The 14984-nt window shown below is 60.6% G+C and overlaps 1 protein-coding gene across 1 annotated transcript in view; it reads left to right on the top strand.

Annotated features, from left to right (window-relative positions):
- The window catches only part of LOC309680234 (opioid-binding protein/cell adhesion molecule homolog), a gene marked incomplete at both ends in the record, with an annotated part of 104181 nt that extends 91431 nt beyond the window's left edge, over positions 1-12750 (top strand). Inside the window, 5 exons of the mRNA XM_082493780.1 lie at positions 1711-1836; positions 2043-2177; positions 2255-2375; positions 2805-2956; positions 12650-12750. Coding sequence (XP_082349906.1) covers positions 1711-1836; positions 2043-2177; positions 2255-2375; positions 2805-2956; positions 12650-12750 — 635 coding nt within the window. The remainder of the gene's footprint in view (positions 1-1710; positions 1837-2042; positions 2178-2254; positions 2376-2804; positions 2957-12649) is intronic.
- Between the last annotated feature and the right edge of the window lie 2234 nt (positions 12751-14984).

Below are 14984 nucleotides of genomic sequence, written 5' to 3'. Positions count from 1 at the left end.
GCCAGGGGGTTTGGGAGGTGCTGTTTGCCCTCACGAGACGTGCTGGCGCGTCTGCCAGCTGCCTCAGCATCCTTTGCTAAGGGCTGCAGGGCCGATGTGCGTGTTTGTGTGGCTCGGTGCTTGCAGGACGGCAGCACTGGAGAAGGTTATTGGTGCTGCTGTTGCACAGGAGGGTAAATAGTTGTGTGCCGGGAAGGGCACAGTACCAGTTTCTGTATGTGCCATTGCAGTGGTGGTTTGGAACTTAGAAAGGGATGCCGGCCACGAGCCAGGATAGGGACAGGCAGGCGAGGACCCTCTGGCATGGTCTGTCTTTCTCCCCCTTTTCAGTTGGGCAGAGCGTGACCCTGTCCTCAGGGTGCGTTGCCCGAGGTCACTCAGACGGCAGTTGTCCTCCGGGGCAGTGTTCTGCTTGTCTTGCGTGAGCTTTGTGTCACTGTCCCCAGGGGTTGGAGTTGGCGCTAGGTGCTCTGTGACGCCCTGGAGGTGCCCACCTTCCCCTGGTGTGGGTGGCAAACGCCCAGTTGCGCAAAGGCGTGCTTTGGACGTTGCTGTTATTTGATGTTCCTGGTTCCTGCCTGAGGTGGAAGGATGCTGTTAAGTAAGGGAGAAAGTCATATCTTTGAGGGAGGAAGGGCTGTCGCCAGCCTTCACGCAGCGGAGCTCGTCGCCCGGTGAGCTCCGCTCTGAGGAGTAACTCCATTTTGCGGCGGTTGCCGGCACTCACTTTTCATTTTTGGATCGCCGCTTTCCCCTGAAGGACTCAGACAATCTCCCTCTGCTATAACACGCAGTACTTCTATATTAATGTGTCAAGGTGCTGGGAAATTTACTGCCTCGCGGGGCCGCGGAGAGCGTGCCACATCTTCGCCACGGTTGGAGAGCTGGCGTGGCAACGCCTGTCCTCCCCGTGCGCCTCTCCCATCTCACCTCCTGGGGAGGCTGCCCGGGAGCGAAAGGTTCGCTCGGGGTGTGTGGGTTGTTGAACCTTAGTGAGGTGCTGAGATTGGTGGTTAGAGGCAGCTTAGACCGAGCTCCTGAGGGGATGCGTCTGTCCCGCGGTGTGAGGGTCAGGAGCGTGACCCCTCGTGAGCTGGGTGTCGTGGCACATTGTGTGTTTGGGGAGGGGGCACGGAGCATATTTTCTGATGCTGGAGGGGTGCTTTGGTGGCTTGTTCTCCATGGGTTTGTTTGGTCCTCAGAGCACAGGCCCTTTTGGGGGCTGCATCTGCCTGCCCCATGGCTCGGAGCACCGGGCAGCGGTGCTGGCAAGTGGGCTTTAATTGGATTTTGCCAGGGCCGGGAATATTTATGGGAGCGGAGATTGCCAAGTTATTTATTAGATGGAGTATCTGGGGATAGAGTAATATAAATCACGGCGGCCGGTATTGAATGGAGCAGACGCTCAGTAATTTAAACAGCTTTAATAAATATGCTAAAATATGAGCCTTGTCGCGGGCCGTAACAAGAGCAGGTTATCAGGGTCTCGGCCGGGCAGGGGGGCCGGCGTGTCCAGCTCCCGCCTGGGGCCGAGCTGGGCTCTGGTCCGAGATGCCGTCAGGGAGGGATGGGGTCGGTGAGAGAACAGGGCGATGGGGTGGAAGCTGATGACCATCACCAGGTGTTCCTGGTGGCACACGGTTGGCGTTCCGATGGGGCTGGGCGAGCACGTGTAGTGATGGCGGCTTTGGTCTTCTTTGTGTTTTGCAGTCCCCCCTCAGATTGTGAACATCTCGTCGGACATTACAGTGAATGAGGGCAGCAGCGTGACCCTCATGTGCCTGGCCTTCGGGAGACCAGAGCCCACCGTCACGTGGCGGCACCTCTCTGGGAAAGGTGAGACTGCACTTGGGGCTCGGCGGACGAGACACCCGTCCCGTGGGGAATGAAAGGATGTCCCCGTAGAGGTGGCTGGGGTGGTGGTCCCTGGTTTGGTGGCATCTGTTGTGGAGGGCGGTATGATGCTGAGGATGGCCGTTTAGTGGCGTTCCAAGTTTCCCGTGGGAAGGGCCATAGCGTCATGCGTTTGGGCTGTCTCCCAGGACAGGGCTTCGTGAGCGAGGATGAGTACCTGGAGATCACGGGCATCACACGGGAGCAGTCTGGAGAGTACGAGTGCAGTGCCGTCAATGACGTGGCTGTGCCGGACGTGCGGAAAGTCAAAGTCACCGTGAACTGTGAGTGCCGGGCCTGGGGGAATCGGGGCAGGGCATGCGCATGGGGCTTCGTGTGACGTGCCACGGCGTCTCCGCAGACCCGCCGTACATCTCCAACGCCAAGAACACGGGCGCCTCGGTGGGCCAGAAGGGCATCCTGCAGTGTGAGGCCTCAGCCGTCCCCGTGGCAGAGTTTCAGTGGTTCAAGGAGGACACCAGGTAAGGGGTGGCAGAGGGGGGAAGCCGCGGTGGGGGGGTGGTAAGCACGCTACCCTCGGGGTGGGAGGGTGACAAGAAGAGGAGGAGGCTGGAGGTGACCGAGGGTCTGATGGCAAGGAAGGCTGGGATTGACGGAGTTTGGTGGTGTGGAGTGCTTGGCAGAGGGTTGAAGAGGTTCCCGGGGGTCCCCTAGGGTTTCTCCCAGGGAAGGTGGCCGTGGCTCATAGGGATTAACATGGCCTGCGCGTGGGGAGACGAGTGAGGGTATGGAGAGCAGCATACATTTGGGATGTGCGATGGGGTGATGGGCCAGTCTTGGTGGGATGTGGGGAGGGTGGCAGGGGATCTGGTGGGTGTGTAGCAGCACTGGCCAGTGGGATGGGAGGGGGCCGAGACCCATCACAGAGGGCCATTTGTGTCTCTCTGCAGGTTAGCGAACGGGCTGGAGGGCGTGCGGATCGAGAGCAAGGGCCGCCTGTCAACGCTGACCTTCTTCAACGTCTCGGAGAAGGACTACGGCAACTACACGTGTGTGGCCACAAACAAGCTGGGCAACACCAACGCCAGCATCATCTTGTACGGTAGGTGCCCTGTTTTATTGCAGCAAGGTCCAGCGAGGTGGAGAAGGAGGAAGAAGAAGAGGAGGAGGAGGAGGTGGTGAGCCAGGCAGCCAGCCAACGATGCATCGGAGTAGATCTGGCGGAATTAAATGTGGCTGGCTCATTGAGGTGCACATGGCACAAGATTGGAGCGGCGAGGTCCCGCGGAGAGGATGTGTCTGAGAACGAGATCAGCATCGCCCCGAGCGGGCACGCACAGCCGGGTGGTGGTGGCACGGCGCTCGCGGGTTCACGGGTGTTTAGGGGAGCGCAGCAGAGCTGGCCGGAGTGCGGCCGTTTGGCTTTACGGAGCCAGGGCCGTGGGCAGAGAAGAGGCTCCCAGCTGAGCCGCGGGCGTCGCTGGAGCCAGGGCTGAGGAGGGGGCCCACGCCAGGTGAGCACGCGCTTCGGTTGCATGGTGTGGGGTTCTCCTGGGTGTTGTACTGGCAGGACTACTGGTAGTTGCAGTGCGGTCGAGAGCTGTGGAGGGCCGGTTTGTGTCGAGTGCCCGTGCAGCTCTGATGGTGAAGGCAGGAAGGTGTTGGAGGGATGGTGGAGTGGACTGGTGTCATTGTGGAAGGTGATGTGTAGCTGTTGATGTGGCGTTGTGGTTATGCAAGGGGCTGTCATGGGCTAAGGCTGGGTCGGAGGACCAGGCCCTCCCCGGGCAGGGCTGTGGTGCGACGGAGAGGGTGATGAGGAGAGGAGTGTGAGCAGAGGGTCAGCGCTGGCGTCGACTTTGTCAGCACGAGGGCGGGCAGTGGGGGCAACGCATTTGGCCATGGCGGGCACAGTGTCTTGGTAGGGGCTACTCTCAACCCCTGGCTGTCTGGGACTGCGGTGCATGGCGGTTCTAGGGACGTGGCAGAGCTGGCGTGCACCCGGGGCCTCTCTTGAGGGTGCTGTGTAGGCAAGGCATCCGCCTCCATGTCACTGGAGGTGCTGTCTCATGGGCTGTGTCACACTCTGGGAAGCTCTCAGTGATGTGGGGTGGCATGAGGCGCACATCCCTGGGCGTAGTTGCGGGGCATCGGCCAGCCTGGCACTCGAGGTGCCTCGCTTTGTCCCAGGTGGGTTTGAGGGGCTCGGCAAGGGGGAGATGGCTTTTAGGGAGGGTGGGCTTTGTGGGTCATTGTAGCTGTGGAGGGGGGTGCTAGGTACATGGCGACGGGGTGTGGAGCAGTAGGGGGGGCGTGCGGTCACTTGTCCCTGGGGCAGGGGTTCTTCCCTGGAGCCGGCAACGTCTGGGGGTGCCCGGTATTGTTTCTTGGGGAGAAAGAGAAGGGGAGGTGTGTGTTTGGCATGGGGGCCTTGAGGTAGCTGGAGAAGAGGAATGGGATGTGGTCAGATGGTGTGAGAGTCATGGGGAAGGTGGAGTGATGGTGCTGTACTGACGCAGGGGGGCAGAGGGGCTGGCCAGGGTGTCTAGGTGTGGTCGGCAAGTTAAACTTTTGCCCAGGACTGGTGGGGCAGGTGAGGGCAGTTGTCCGCCTCGGCAATGCCAATAGTGAAATGAGAGGGTCGGGTGGTTTTGGGGTGCAGTAAGGATCAATGCAAGTGGAGCGGTGTCCGGGGATATCCAGAGCACGTAGCGGGAGGTAGGGAGCAGCAGCCTCTGGGGAAAGCACTTTTGAGGGCCCCTGGGGTCCTCCAGCACCAGGTGGATGTTGAGAACTGGCTTTTGGTGGTCAACTGGTCATCCTGTTGGGGGAGAAGTCAGGCTGGTGGGGCGGAAAATGAAATGGTGGCACATGTGGTGGAAAGGTCAGGTTTTGGGTGAACGTAGCGCAGCCATGGTTTGCGCGGGCAGAAGAAAACAGGGCCGGGGCAAAAGCAGCCACGGGCCAGGGTCCAGTTAGACAGCGAGCAAGGCTGAGTGATGTGTGGGCACAGCACTTGAGAGGGGAAAGACAGGAGCAGTGGGTGTTGAGGATGCCCACCAGACAAACAGGGACGCAGGAGGCTGGGTTGGTTTTCTCTGTCTTTATTAATGCAACTTGTAAAGAGACTTTGGGGGCAGCCGTCGGAGGGCCAAGATGCCGGGAGGGGCGTCTGGTAGTAGATGTAGTGTCGCGATCATCTCGTCAGCCTTAGCAAAGCCGTACCTGGAATACTGGGTTGAGGTTCGGGCCCCTCACCGCAAGGGGCGCCGGCACGTGCCTGTAGCGTGACATTGGAGCCGGTGAAGGGTCGGGAGCGCAGGCATCTTGCGGAGGGGCTGAGGGAACCAGGGTCGTTTAGTCCAGCGAAGGAGAGGCTCAGGGGAGACTATGTGGGTCTGGGGAGCTGCTGGAAAGGGGGGTTGTAGTGCGGAGCAGGGGGTCTGTATTCTTTTGTGAAGGCGGGAGTGTTAGGATGAGTGGAAATGGATTCTGGCAGCATGGGACCGGGGGGTCGAGATGGGAGAGTAGGAGAAAAGTTGTCTTTGACAGGGCCATTCAGCAGGGGAAGGGGGTATCGGCAGAGTCCCCATCCCTGGAAGTATGTACAGGATGCATAGAAGTGGCACCAGGGGGTGCGCTGTAGCGGCAGGCCCGGCAGCGCTAGAGGGATGGTGGGACGGGATGGTCTGCCAGGTCTTTTAGACTGGGAATGATGTGCTGCTGCTGTGTTGGTATGGTTGAGGACTGTGAGATGGTATAGGACCGGTCTCAGGGGCGGAACGCCCCTGGGGCCCTGGGTTGGGCTGGGAGTCATCCCGGAGCGCCAAAGGAGAGGGTGGACATGACGCCGAGTCCCCTCTTGGTCGTCCGTGGAAGGTCTCAGGGGTGGTGCCAGGCGACTGTCGGGCAATGCGGGAGAAGGGCAGGAGGGGACATGTGGGGCTAGTAGAGATGGGGTACTGGCCACTGTCAGTGTCAGGAGGGACGATGCAGATTCTGTAGGGTGTAGGGGAGAGGCCTTTGAAGGACTATGGGATTATGTGATGTGGTGAGCAGGGGTCAGGGAAGGCAACATCACATCTGTGACAGCAGCAGCGCTTGTACGGCAAGGGTACCCGCCCAGGGGACGAACGAGGTGGTGGTTGTGTTTGTTCGGTATAGGTCCCTTCCTTGGAACTACTGTACTGTGGTGTGCCGCGCTGCACCGTGGTCTTGGCGTTTCCCCGTGCCAAATGCCCCCTGTGACACCAGGGGAGCCTAGTGTCCTTTATAGGGATGTGCTTTGTTGTGGTCTAACGTGTGGGGCTGTGCATGCTGTGGCTCTAGTAGTTTGTGGTCAGTGCAGGTGTGGCGTGGTTGGGTTTCTGTTGGCGTGCTTGGCTCTGCCACGTTCCCCTCCAGTGCGGTTTCTTGCGGTTGGACCTGTTATGTTGGGGTGCAGTAGGTATTAGCGGGTGTTGGTCCAGGGGTAGTGTGTGCCAAAGTGTTCTGTTTGCACTGTTCTCATCTGGGCTACTCGTCTTGGGTGTGCTGTAGTGTGTCCCAGCCATCAGTGGGGGTCCATCCCACTACCTGAGGGTGTAGGGGACTCAGGTTTGTGTTCTATAGTAGCTGCTGTGTTCAGTCACGCCGTGTTCCGGGCGCGTGTTGTGCATGGCTGTGCTCTGTCATGCTCGGGGCTGTTGTGTTGTGTTCTGTGGGTGTGGAATGCAGTGTGTGTCATGACGCTGCTCTATGGTGGTGTTCCCTGTTGTGGTGTGTAACGTGGAAGCACCTTGCTTGGCAAGGAACTCCTGGCGTCCCCCACAGCAGCATGGTCTTGCTGAGATGGTGATGTGCTGGTACGGGTCGCTCAGGGGAGGGGTGGGCACCCCTCCCCGGAGGCGTTCAAGGCCAGGTTGGAGGGTGTTAGGTGTCCCTGCCCACAGCAGGGCCGGAGAGGAACTCCAAGGTGCCTTTGCGCAACGGTACGCACCCAGGGCCCAGCACCCTGTGTGTCAGAGTGAGAAAATTGTTCAATGGAGGGGCGTCCCCCATGTCCCGGGGAGAGCCTGGTGAAGGCACAGAGTTGTTATTGTGGGAAAGGTCCTGTGGTGTCCAATGGGAATCTGCCCTGGAGACGGGGGTGTTTATTAGCAGGAATATGCTGAGAGCGTAGGTGTCTTTGGGGGGTGGGCAGTCGTCTGGCAATGTCCTCTGGGAGGTGGTGCGGAGTGTGTTCTAGTGTATTTTAGATGCTGCTTTTGTGGCGTAGTGCTCTGTCGGGTGGTGTGAGTGTCTATGGTGGTGCATTGTAACTCAGGGTGGCCAGTGTAGGGTGTTGGTTTGTATTGTCCCCCGCGCACCCGTGTCCTTTCCACCCTGCTGTGATCTCATAGGTAGTCTCGTGTAAGGTTGCGTTGGTGTGGGGTCCCAGTGGACTTTTGCGGCGGGGTGTCCCGTGGTGTCGCCTCATCTGTGGTGGTTGAATGTGACAGGAGATACAAGAGAGTGGCTGGTGGGTTGCAGCCTGGTCTATGGAGAGTGGCACAGTGGTTGTCCTCTATCGCGTTAGTGTCTGGTGGGCACTAAGGCCTCGTGGTGGCAGCGGCTCCGGAAGGGGTAGGGCATTGTCCAGGGTGGCAGTGTTAATTTGCAGGGCTCATCCTGCAGAGGCAGGTGATCTGTTGTTAGTGTTGGGTGTTGCTCTTTGTGGGGTCCTGTCCGGTGTCTGTCTTTGGGGCAGGGTCCAGTGTCCGCCACGTCCTCTGTGTGGCACGTCACGTATCCTCTGGTGGTGGGCGCCCCGCTTGCCGATGTGCCGTCTCCACGTGTTTCTTTGGGAATGCGGTTCCTGTGCTGTGTGTTGCAGTTGTTGTATGTACGGGTGGAGGGTGTCCGGGCACGGTCTGGACTGCGTCGTCTTTCTCGGGTGGTCTGTGAGCACTCCTTCCCTCGGGGAATGCGCGCTGGGCGGAGAGGGGCTCCTTGGCAGACCTTGTCCTCCAGCCGCTGAAGACTGCGGGCGGCCGCCGTCGGGAGGGCGCCTTGTTGCTCTCCCCCGCTGAGCCCCATCTCCCAATAAAGCAATTACCTCCCTGGCTCTGGTCGTGTGCTCTCTCCGCTTGCGAAGTTCACCTAAGCTGGTTGCTCCGAGACGGTGCCTGAAAACAAGAGAGGGCGGCAAACACACACCTGGTGAGACACACTTCAATACAAAGTGCAGCACCCAAGGGGGGGAGGTGGGCTGTGACAGAGAGGTGACATATGTGGGTAGGTAAGTTAGGCAGATAACTTAGGGAGACAAAGTAGGGCACGCACTTACTCAGGCAGACACGCCACCCGTGCAGACCTGCACAAAGACAAAACCGCACACCACCACCACCATCTCCAGCCTGACAAAGACAGGAAGGGGCCCGACGCGCTCACAGCTGCCAGATCCAGACATCTCCAAGCAAAAAAGGGAGATGCCGAGATCAAGAGGCACGCACAGACAGACAGGCCACCGGGAAAAACAGACCGGAATGGGCAGAGGCCAAGACAAAGAGCTGCTGCTAGGCTGAGCTGGCATGGACACCGCCAGAGGGAGGGAAGCGGGGCAGAGACACGCGTACCGGAGCGCAGCAGGTACAGACCGACACCAATATGAACAGACACAGATGCTGCCGTGAACCGCATGTGCGCGCGCGCACACACCCACCCACCCACACCACACACACACCACACACACCAGAGCCGACGCGGCGAAGGGCTGGACCCCGACCCAAACCCAGAGGGACTCCACAAGACGAGCGCAGACAGACAAAAGAGGAGGGAACCGACGCAATCACCGCACCGAGAGACCTCGCCTCCTCTCCGCCCTCAGACAGGGACAGAGAGAGGGACAACCAGAGCCGGACCCCGTCTCTCGTGCCAGGGAGGCGCCCGGCTGCAGACAGCCATAGACAGACACCTTCAGACCTTCACAGACACACTGAGGACACCAGAAAGTTCACCACGAAAGCTGCTCAAGCCGTACCACCAACACTATTCCAAAGCGCGACAACCAGCGACCGCCAAGCCGAGCCGGCAAACGGGAAAGGCGCACGAAGATGCCTGACAGTCGGCCACACAGCTCATGGGCACATCTAAGACATTTGCACACAGGGGGGAGGATCCACGGGTGAGGAGTGACCCACTTAGAAACAAAGAGAGGTCCCAGACACGGACCACAGGGGAAAAGACGCAGTGGGCGATGGGGAGAGGGCAGAAGGTGGGCAGCGAGAGGTGCCACACAAACACCCTGGCTCGGCATCCTCCAAGCACAGGACAAAAACTGCACAGGGAGAGGCCAGAAATAGCTGACTACAACCCAAACACACCTCATGAGAACACATCCCAGCCTAGAGGGGAAACCGGCACGAGAGGTGTCCTGAAAGGGACAGGGCTAGACCCACAAAAAGACACATGCCTGCTGCTGTTGAGAGCCAGACCATCAAAGGGAGCCCCAGAAAGGGAAAGTGCCGTGGCGGTGGATGGGGAAGGAGCTGGGGTCGTGGGGAGAGGTGGACAGACAAGGGCGGAAAGATGGCGCTGCGAGGATGCGGCTGACTGAGGGCCCCAAAGACAGAAATCCACAACAAGGAGAGCAGACATACACGCTGACGAGGAAGGACACGCGCCCACAGACAAAAATGCTGAGCAATGGCTCCAGAGTGGCGCGACGCACCTCAAAAATGACAGGCCCACGGCACAACTCCTAGAGACGGGGACTGACGCCGAGACACGGAGCTGACGCAACGGACGCTGCCGCGGGACCGGGCCTGCTACGCCAAGGTACGTGGCGGGAAGTGGCACGGTGAAAGGCATATGTGGAGATGGACATGCAGACCCAGAACCCTACGAGGTGTGGCTAGGGAGAAGACACTGCCGGAAGGGTGACTCGACAGAGAGCTTTGTGATGGGACACACGGAGGCTGTGCCCGCCAGAGAAGAAGACAACGGGACAGAAGCAGGGTGAAAGAGGAAAAGGTCAGCAAAGACAAGATGGGGACCAGGAGGCCACAACAGAAAAAGAAACAAGCAGACCCCCGCCGCACCCATAAAGAGACACCAAAAGAGGGAGACCCCCCCAGACATGGCCAGCAAGACCACAGGGGACGGGGAGATGCACAAAGCGCAGAGACCACCCGAGGGCAGACACCCACTGATGCACAATGCCAACAGAGGCCCCGACAAGAGCGCCTACATGCACGCACCCGAAGAAGAACCAGGGAGACCTCCCAGATGCACTGCCAGACCTCTGAGGGAGCACAGAGGGAAGCCCTCACCTCAAAACACACAAGCAGAGGGAGGGAGACCTACCCAAGGGGGCACACACCCCAAAGGACGCATCGAAAAGACCACACGCAAGAACATACGGCACCAAAGACAGAGAGGGGAAGATGCAGGGATGCTGAGATGCAATGGCATCCTCATCACCCTTTCTTTCAAAGACCCTAAACTCTCTTTTTTCCCTAAGTTGTGACCCGAGCGCTCCAGTCAGCCAGCCTGCTCCTGCACCTCTAAGCCGTCCTTCCTATGCTCCTTTGCCTTTCGGGGCCACCTCCTGAAGGACCCTGTCAGCCAGGCTCCCAAAGAGACCAAAGTCCACCCTTGCACTGTGTTTCTGCTAACCCCCCCACTCCTTCCTTCTCCACGAATCCAAAACTCTACCATTTCTGGATCTCTAGGCCCAAGACAGCCTCCAACCATCTTGTTCCCCATGAGTCCTTCTCTGTTCACAAACAACCTGTCCGGTGAGGCGCCTTCCCACGTTGGAGCCCTCACCCACTATGTCGGTGATGTTATAGCATAACATATAGCGTACATCCCGGCCGGGCACTTGGGAGCAGACGCCTATCACAATGTCTCCTTTCCTCGCCCTCACTCCTCGTCACGATTGCCTTCACAACATGTCGAGGCCATCCAGCCACCTTCCTCTACACCGGCTGTCTCTTTCTCTTGACGCAGACACCTCTACCAATCTCCCTGGCCGCAACCACCACGCCTCTCTCCAGACACCTGTCTGCCAAACTTCCCAGCCAGATGTCCCTATCCCTCTGTCCTACCTCATCTCCTCCTGCCTCCTCACGGGCATAGGGAATGCGGCCAGACCTGTGTGCACATCTGCACTACCCTCACTCCTCCTGGTCGTCACCTCTGATCCTGCCTTGCGCCCGCCGCATTCATCGTTCCAAAAATCACAGCCCTCATCTGACCAGACGCGACAAAGCTCTGCTTGAGACGCATACCCTGATGGTCGCACGCCCCCATCCTCATCTGCCGCTAAGTTTCCTGGCTCACCTGCCAAGACCCCCCCCCCCGCGCCGCAACCCCGAAAAATCCCCGCGTACCTGAGACTCCACACGTCTGTACGATGCCATCTCCCGCGCCGTCAAGCTGTTCTCCCTGGCTGTGAGTTGCGCCACTCCCAAACGCCGAGGTCTCCAGTCCCGGCCATCCTCTCTCGTGGCCGCTGGCGTCTGGCCAATCGTTCCATCGTATTTGCACCCCAGCATCCCCACACCGTGAACCACCACCAGCATGCACACCCACCCTCTCCCAGTGGTGTGTCTGTGTTGCTCAATGGCATGTCTCAGTTGCTTGATCGCATGTCTCTGTCGCATGCAACTTCTCCGCAGCCGTAGATGTGCTAGCCCAAATGCAAGACTTCCTCCGTGTAACAGCCTTCCTCTGCACGCCAGGCGTTCCTGCGGCTTCCCTCGCCGATCGTCCTCGCCGCTCTGAACCGGAGTTGCTCCCCTGGCTGATGTAGACACCTGCCTGCTAAAACAGAATCCCTGCATCAGCTCCTTGCCCTTCTGCCGGCCACGCGCCCCGAACCCCGAGAACCCGTCGGGATGGCCCCAGGGGCCTTTCCTGAGATGTGCTCTCCTGTCTGGAGATGCACGGCACGGGGTCGCTCGTCCACCCCCACTTGACTTACGGACACATGCGGCAGCTCTTGGTGAGACTCGCTCTGGTGCTCCACCTTCCTGTCCCAAGGGCTGACCTGCAGCAAATGGCATGGAAGCATGACACCTCGCCCACGGACTCCCGCTGCCCGGAACCCAAACTCTTGAGGTGCAAGGCACCCCTTAACTCCCCACAGGCACAAGCCTGCCGCATTCCCCATCACCCGACGAGCAGCCCGGCCCTCCTCGGCTGTCGCTCCTCGACCGTCGACTCCTGTACTCCGTGGACAGATGGGCCACATCAACCTAAACCAGAAACGTCCCTCTCCTGTCCTCCTGCCAGCGCACTCCTGGGTAGTCATGGGCTTGACCTACCTCGCCCGCCCTCCGTTCTGTCCTCTCCCTTGTGCTAAGGGTCTTTCTAGACAGCCATGCCCTGCATCCCATGATAACATCTCCCCACCTGGAGCCCCCGTCTTGTGCCGTGCTCACCTCCCGCCATCTTGGGACAACATGGTTGCTCCCACCTATGAGACCCCTCCCTGACCTGCTGCCGCGCTGGATCCTCCCAGGAGCGTGGCAAAGCTGGCCGGCCGCCTGCCCTGGCATCTTCCTCCTCTAACAAGGACCACGTCGCCACTAAAAGTCCTCCTCCACACACCTGGGACCCCACAATACAGCAGCGACACTCTCCAAATGACAGACAAACCTGCCACCCCCCTCCTCGCGTTGGCCTCGGGGGATGTCCGCTGTGGGGGGCGCAATGGGGAAGGGGCCGGGGGATTGTGGGGACAGTGGGGAGGGGGAGTTCCCTTTCCACTGTCACACTTGCACTTAACGCTGTCCTGTCTCTTCCTCCTCTTCTCTTCCCTACACAGGGCCAGGAGCGGTGCACGACGGCGGCAACGCAGCGTCCCGGGCGGCCGCCGGCCTCTGCCTCTGGGCCGCCCTCCTCGCTCGCTTCCTCCTCGACTTTTGATAAGGGAGCGGAGGGTCCCGGGAGGCCCCGCCGCCCCTCTCCCCCGCCGCGGGCTCGGCCCGCCGCGCCGCCCGGGGACTCCTCTCCGTGGGACGGGCGATGCGCCGGAGGATGGGCGGCGGCGCCCAGCGTCCGAGGATGGCCCCGTCTCCCGCGTGCCGGGATCGTTCTCGCCGCCGGTTACGCTGTACAGAACCCACCACGTGCCACCAGACTGTCACCCGTCACCGTCGCCCTGGGGAGGCGGTCTGGCACAGACGGGGCTCCCCGTGGCCACCTGTCCCAGTCCCCTCATCTCCGACGCGGGGGGCACGGACCCGTCAGGGTGGGAGCCGCCCGGAGCCGTCGCCGGGGATGTCCGTCTCATCGTCTTGCTAAGCTGCCTATGCCCAAAAAGGCCCCCAGGCTGCAGAGCCCCTGGCTCAGCCTTCAGCCTTCTCGCTCCTGAATGTCAATTCATGCCACCAAAGTCCCCAATATCGCCCCGACCCATTGACCAGCGTGGCGGGGCGGCCCCGCTGGCATGCTCACTGGCACTTTCCGAGAGGATCGCCCAACACAACTCATCCTCCAAAGGCCACGCACCTCCCGCTACTCTTTCTCCCAGCTGACATCGTAGCCCGCCTCCCCAAAACCCCCTGGCCTTCCCGAGGGCGCAAGGCTGCTCTCCCAGGAACGTGAGCCTTCGAGACCGCACGCAGCCTTTAAGGGGTTCCTCCTGCCTCGTCTTGCAAACCGGCACATCAAAAGCACAGCACCACCAACGCTGGGCACAGGCGCTAAACGACACAGACGAACACCGGGTGACAAGCCCCCTTTCCTACGGCTCCCATGCTCCCAGCCATCTGAACGCAGCCGGAGGGGACGGGACGGCGCGCTGCCGACCTCAACGGCTACGCCTCGGCTGCTGCATCCCTCCCCGGTCCATCTCTCAGCATGGCCACCCTGCTATCATTCAGCCCAGCATCTCTGCCTCCCCGGGGACGGCAGAAATGCAAGAGCCTACCCTGAGTTGCGACATCCATGCTTTTCTCACACCCGCCACACGTCCCTGCCCGAGGAGAGTCCGATTTGACCCTGCGGAGGCTCAGCCTCTGTCCATTTGGTGCACCGGCACAGCACAGCCGATGACGGCTCCTGTGCCCCGAGCTCGCTGCTTGCCGATTCTCCCTGCCGCAACACGCTGTCGACACCGCAATGGGTGCACCCACACTCTACCCTCTCCTTCCTCAAACCGCCCTGGGAGAGAGCCCCCATTCCCTGCCGCCCATAATAGCAGCAGCATGGCCTCCCTCGCCGGGCACGTGGAGGTGGCCCCGAGCCCTCCCGCTCTCCGAGGCCACCTGGGAACGCTTTGGGGCCACGGTCTGGGGACGGACCCTCCCGTCCCCCTCCTGAAAAGTCACCCTCTACCCACAACTCTACAGCGATGCACCGAGCGAGCACACAAAGCATCCCCTTATCCTGCCCGGACGCTCCCCCCCTGCCTTGGCCTTTCTTTCTCCCTCCATAAGCGAGACGGCTGAAGAACCGTGGCCTCACACACTCTGTCTTTCCCCTGCAAACTCCGCCGCTGTCCCGCTTTCCGTGGCTGCCAGGGGGCTGGGCTGACGCTCCTCAGCACGCAAGATGATAGAAAAAACCCCCTGACGCCGCAACAGGCCACCACCCCATCCTCTGTGCAGTCGAGACCCCCTCCTCGTCCCCTCAAAGGGCCACCGGGACCCACACCGAGCAGCACGTGGCACAAGGCTCTCGCCAAAAAAAAAAGCAACAGCTACAAAATCTCAATCCACACTCCTGCTCCCCCTGCCTCCCCGCCCCAACCTTGATGTTCAACATGTACCGCAACTGACTGGCAAAAAAAACACGTGGCCCGAGACGGACGCCCTCTCCGGCACCGGCCCGACGCACCGGCTTACCTGATGGGCTGGGATGCGGCACGCCGCGGCACCGACCGGGCGAGTCCGCGTCCTGCGGTCCCCGCGGTGCTGCTCCTCTTCTCCACTGGCATCCCCGCACGGTGGCGCCGGCAGCCATCCTGGTCGTAGCTCGTGGCACCCCCAGAGAGCGGGGATGCCACCGTCTTCAACTGGCATGGCAGCACATGCGTCCTGCCCAGAGTGCCGCACAGGAGACGCCTCGCCTCTACACCTTTGATGTCCCCCCCCCCGGCCCTCCCCATGCCCCCTTCCTGGGGTGGTCCCAAATTTCTCTATCCCCACCGCAGAAAT

Source organism: Vanellus vanellus (assembly GCF_965231255.1).
Source record: "Vanellus vanellus genome assembly, chromosome: 21".
Lineage (NCBI taxonomy): Eukaryota > Metazoa > Chordata > Aves > Charadriiformes > Charadriidae > Vanellus > Vanellus vanellus.
This window is presented reverse-complemented; position numbering and strand designations above follow the sequence as displayed.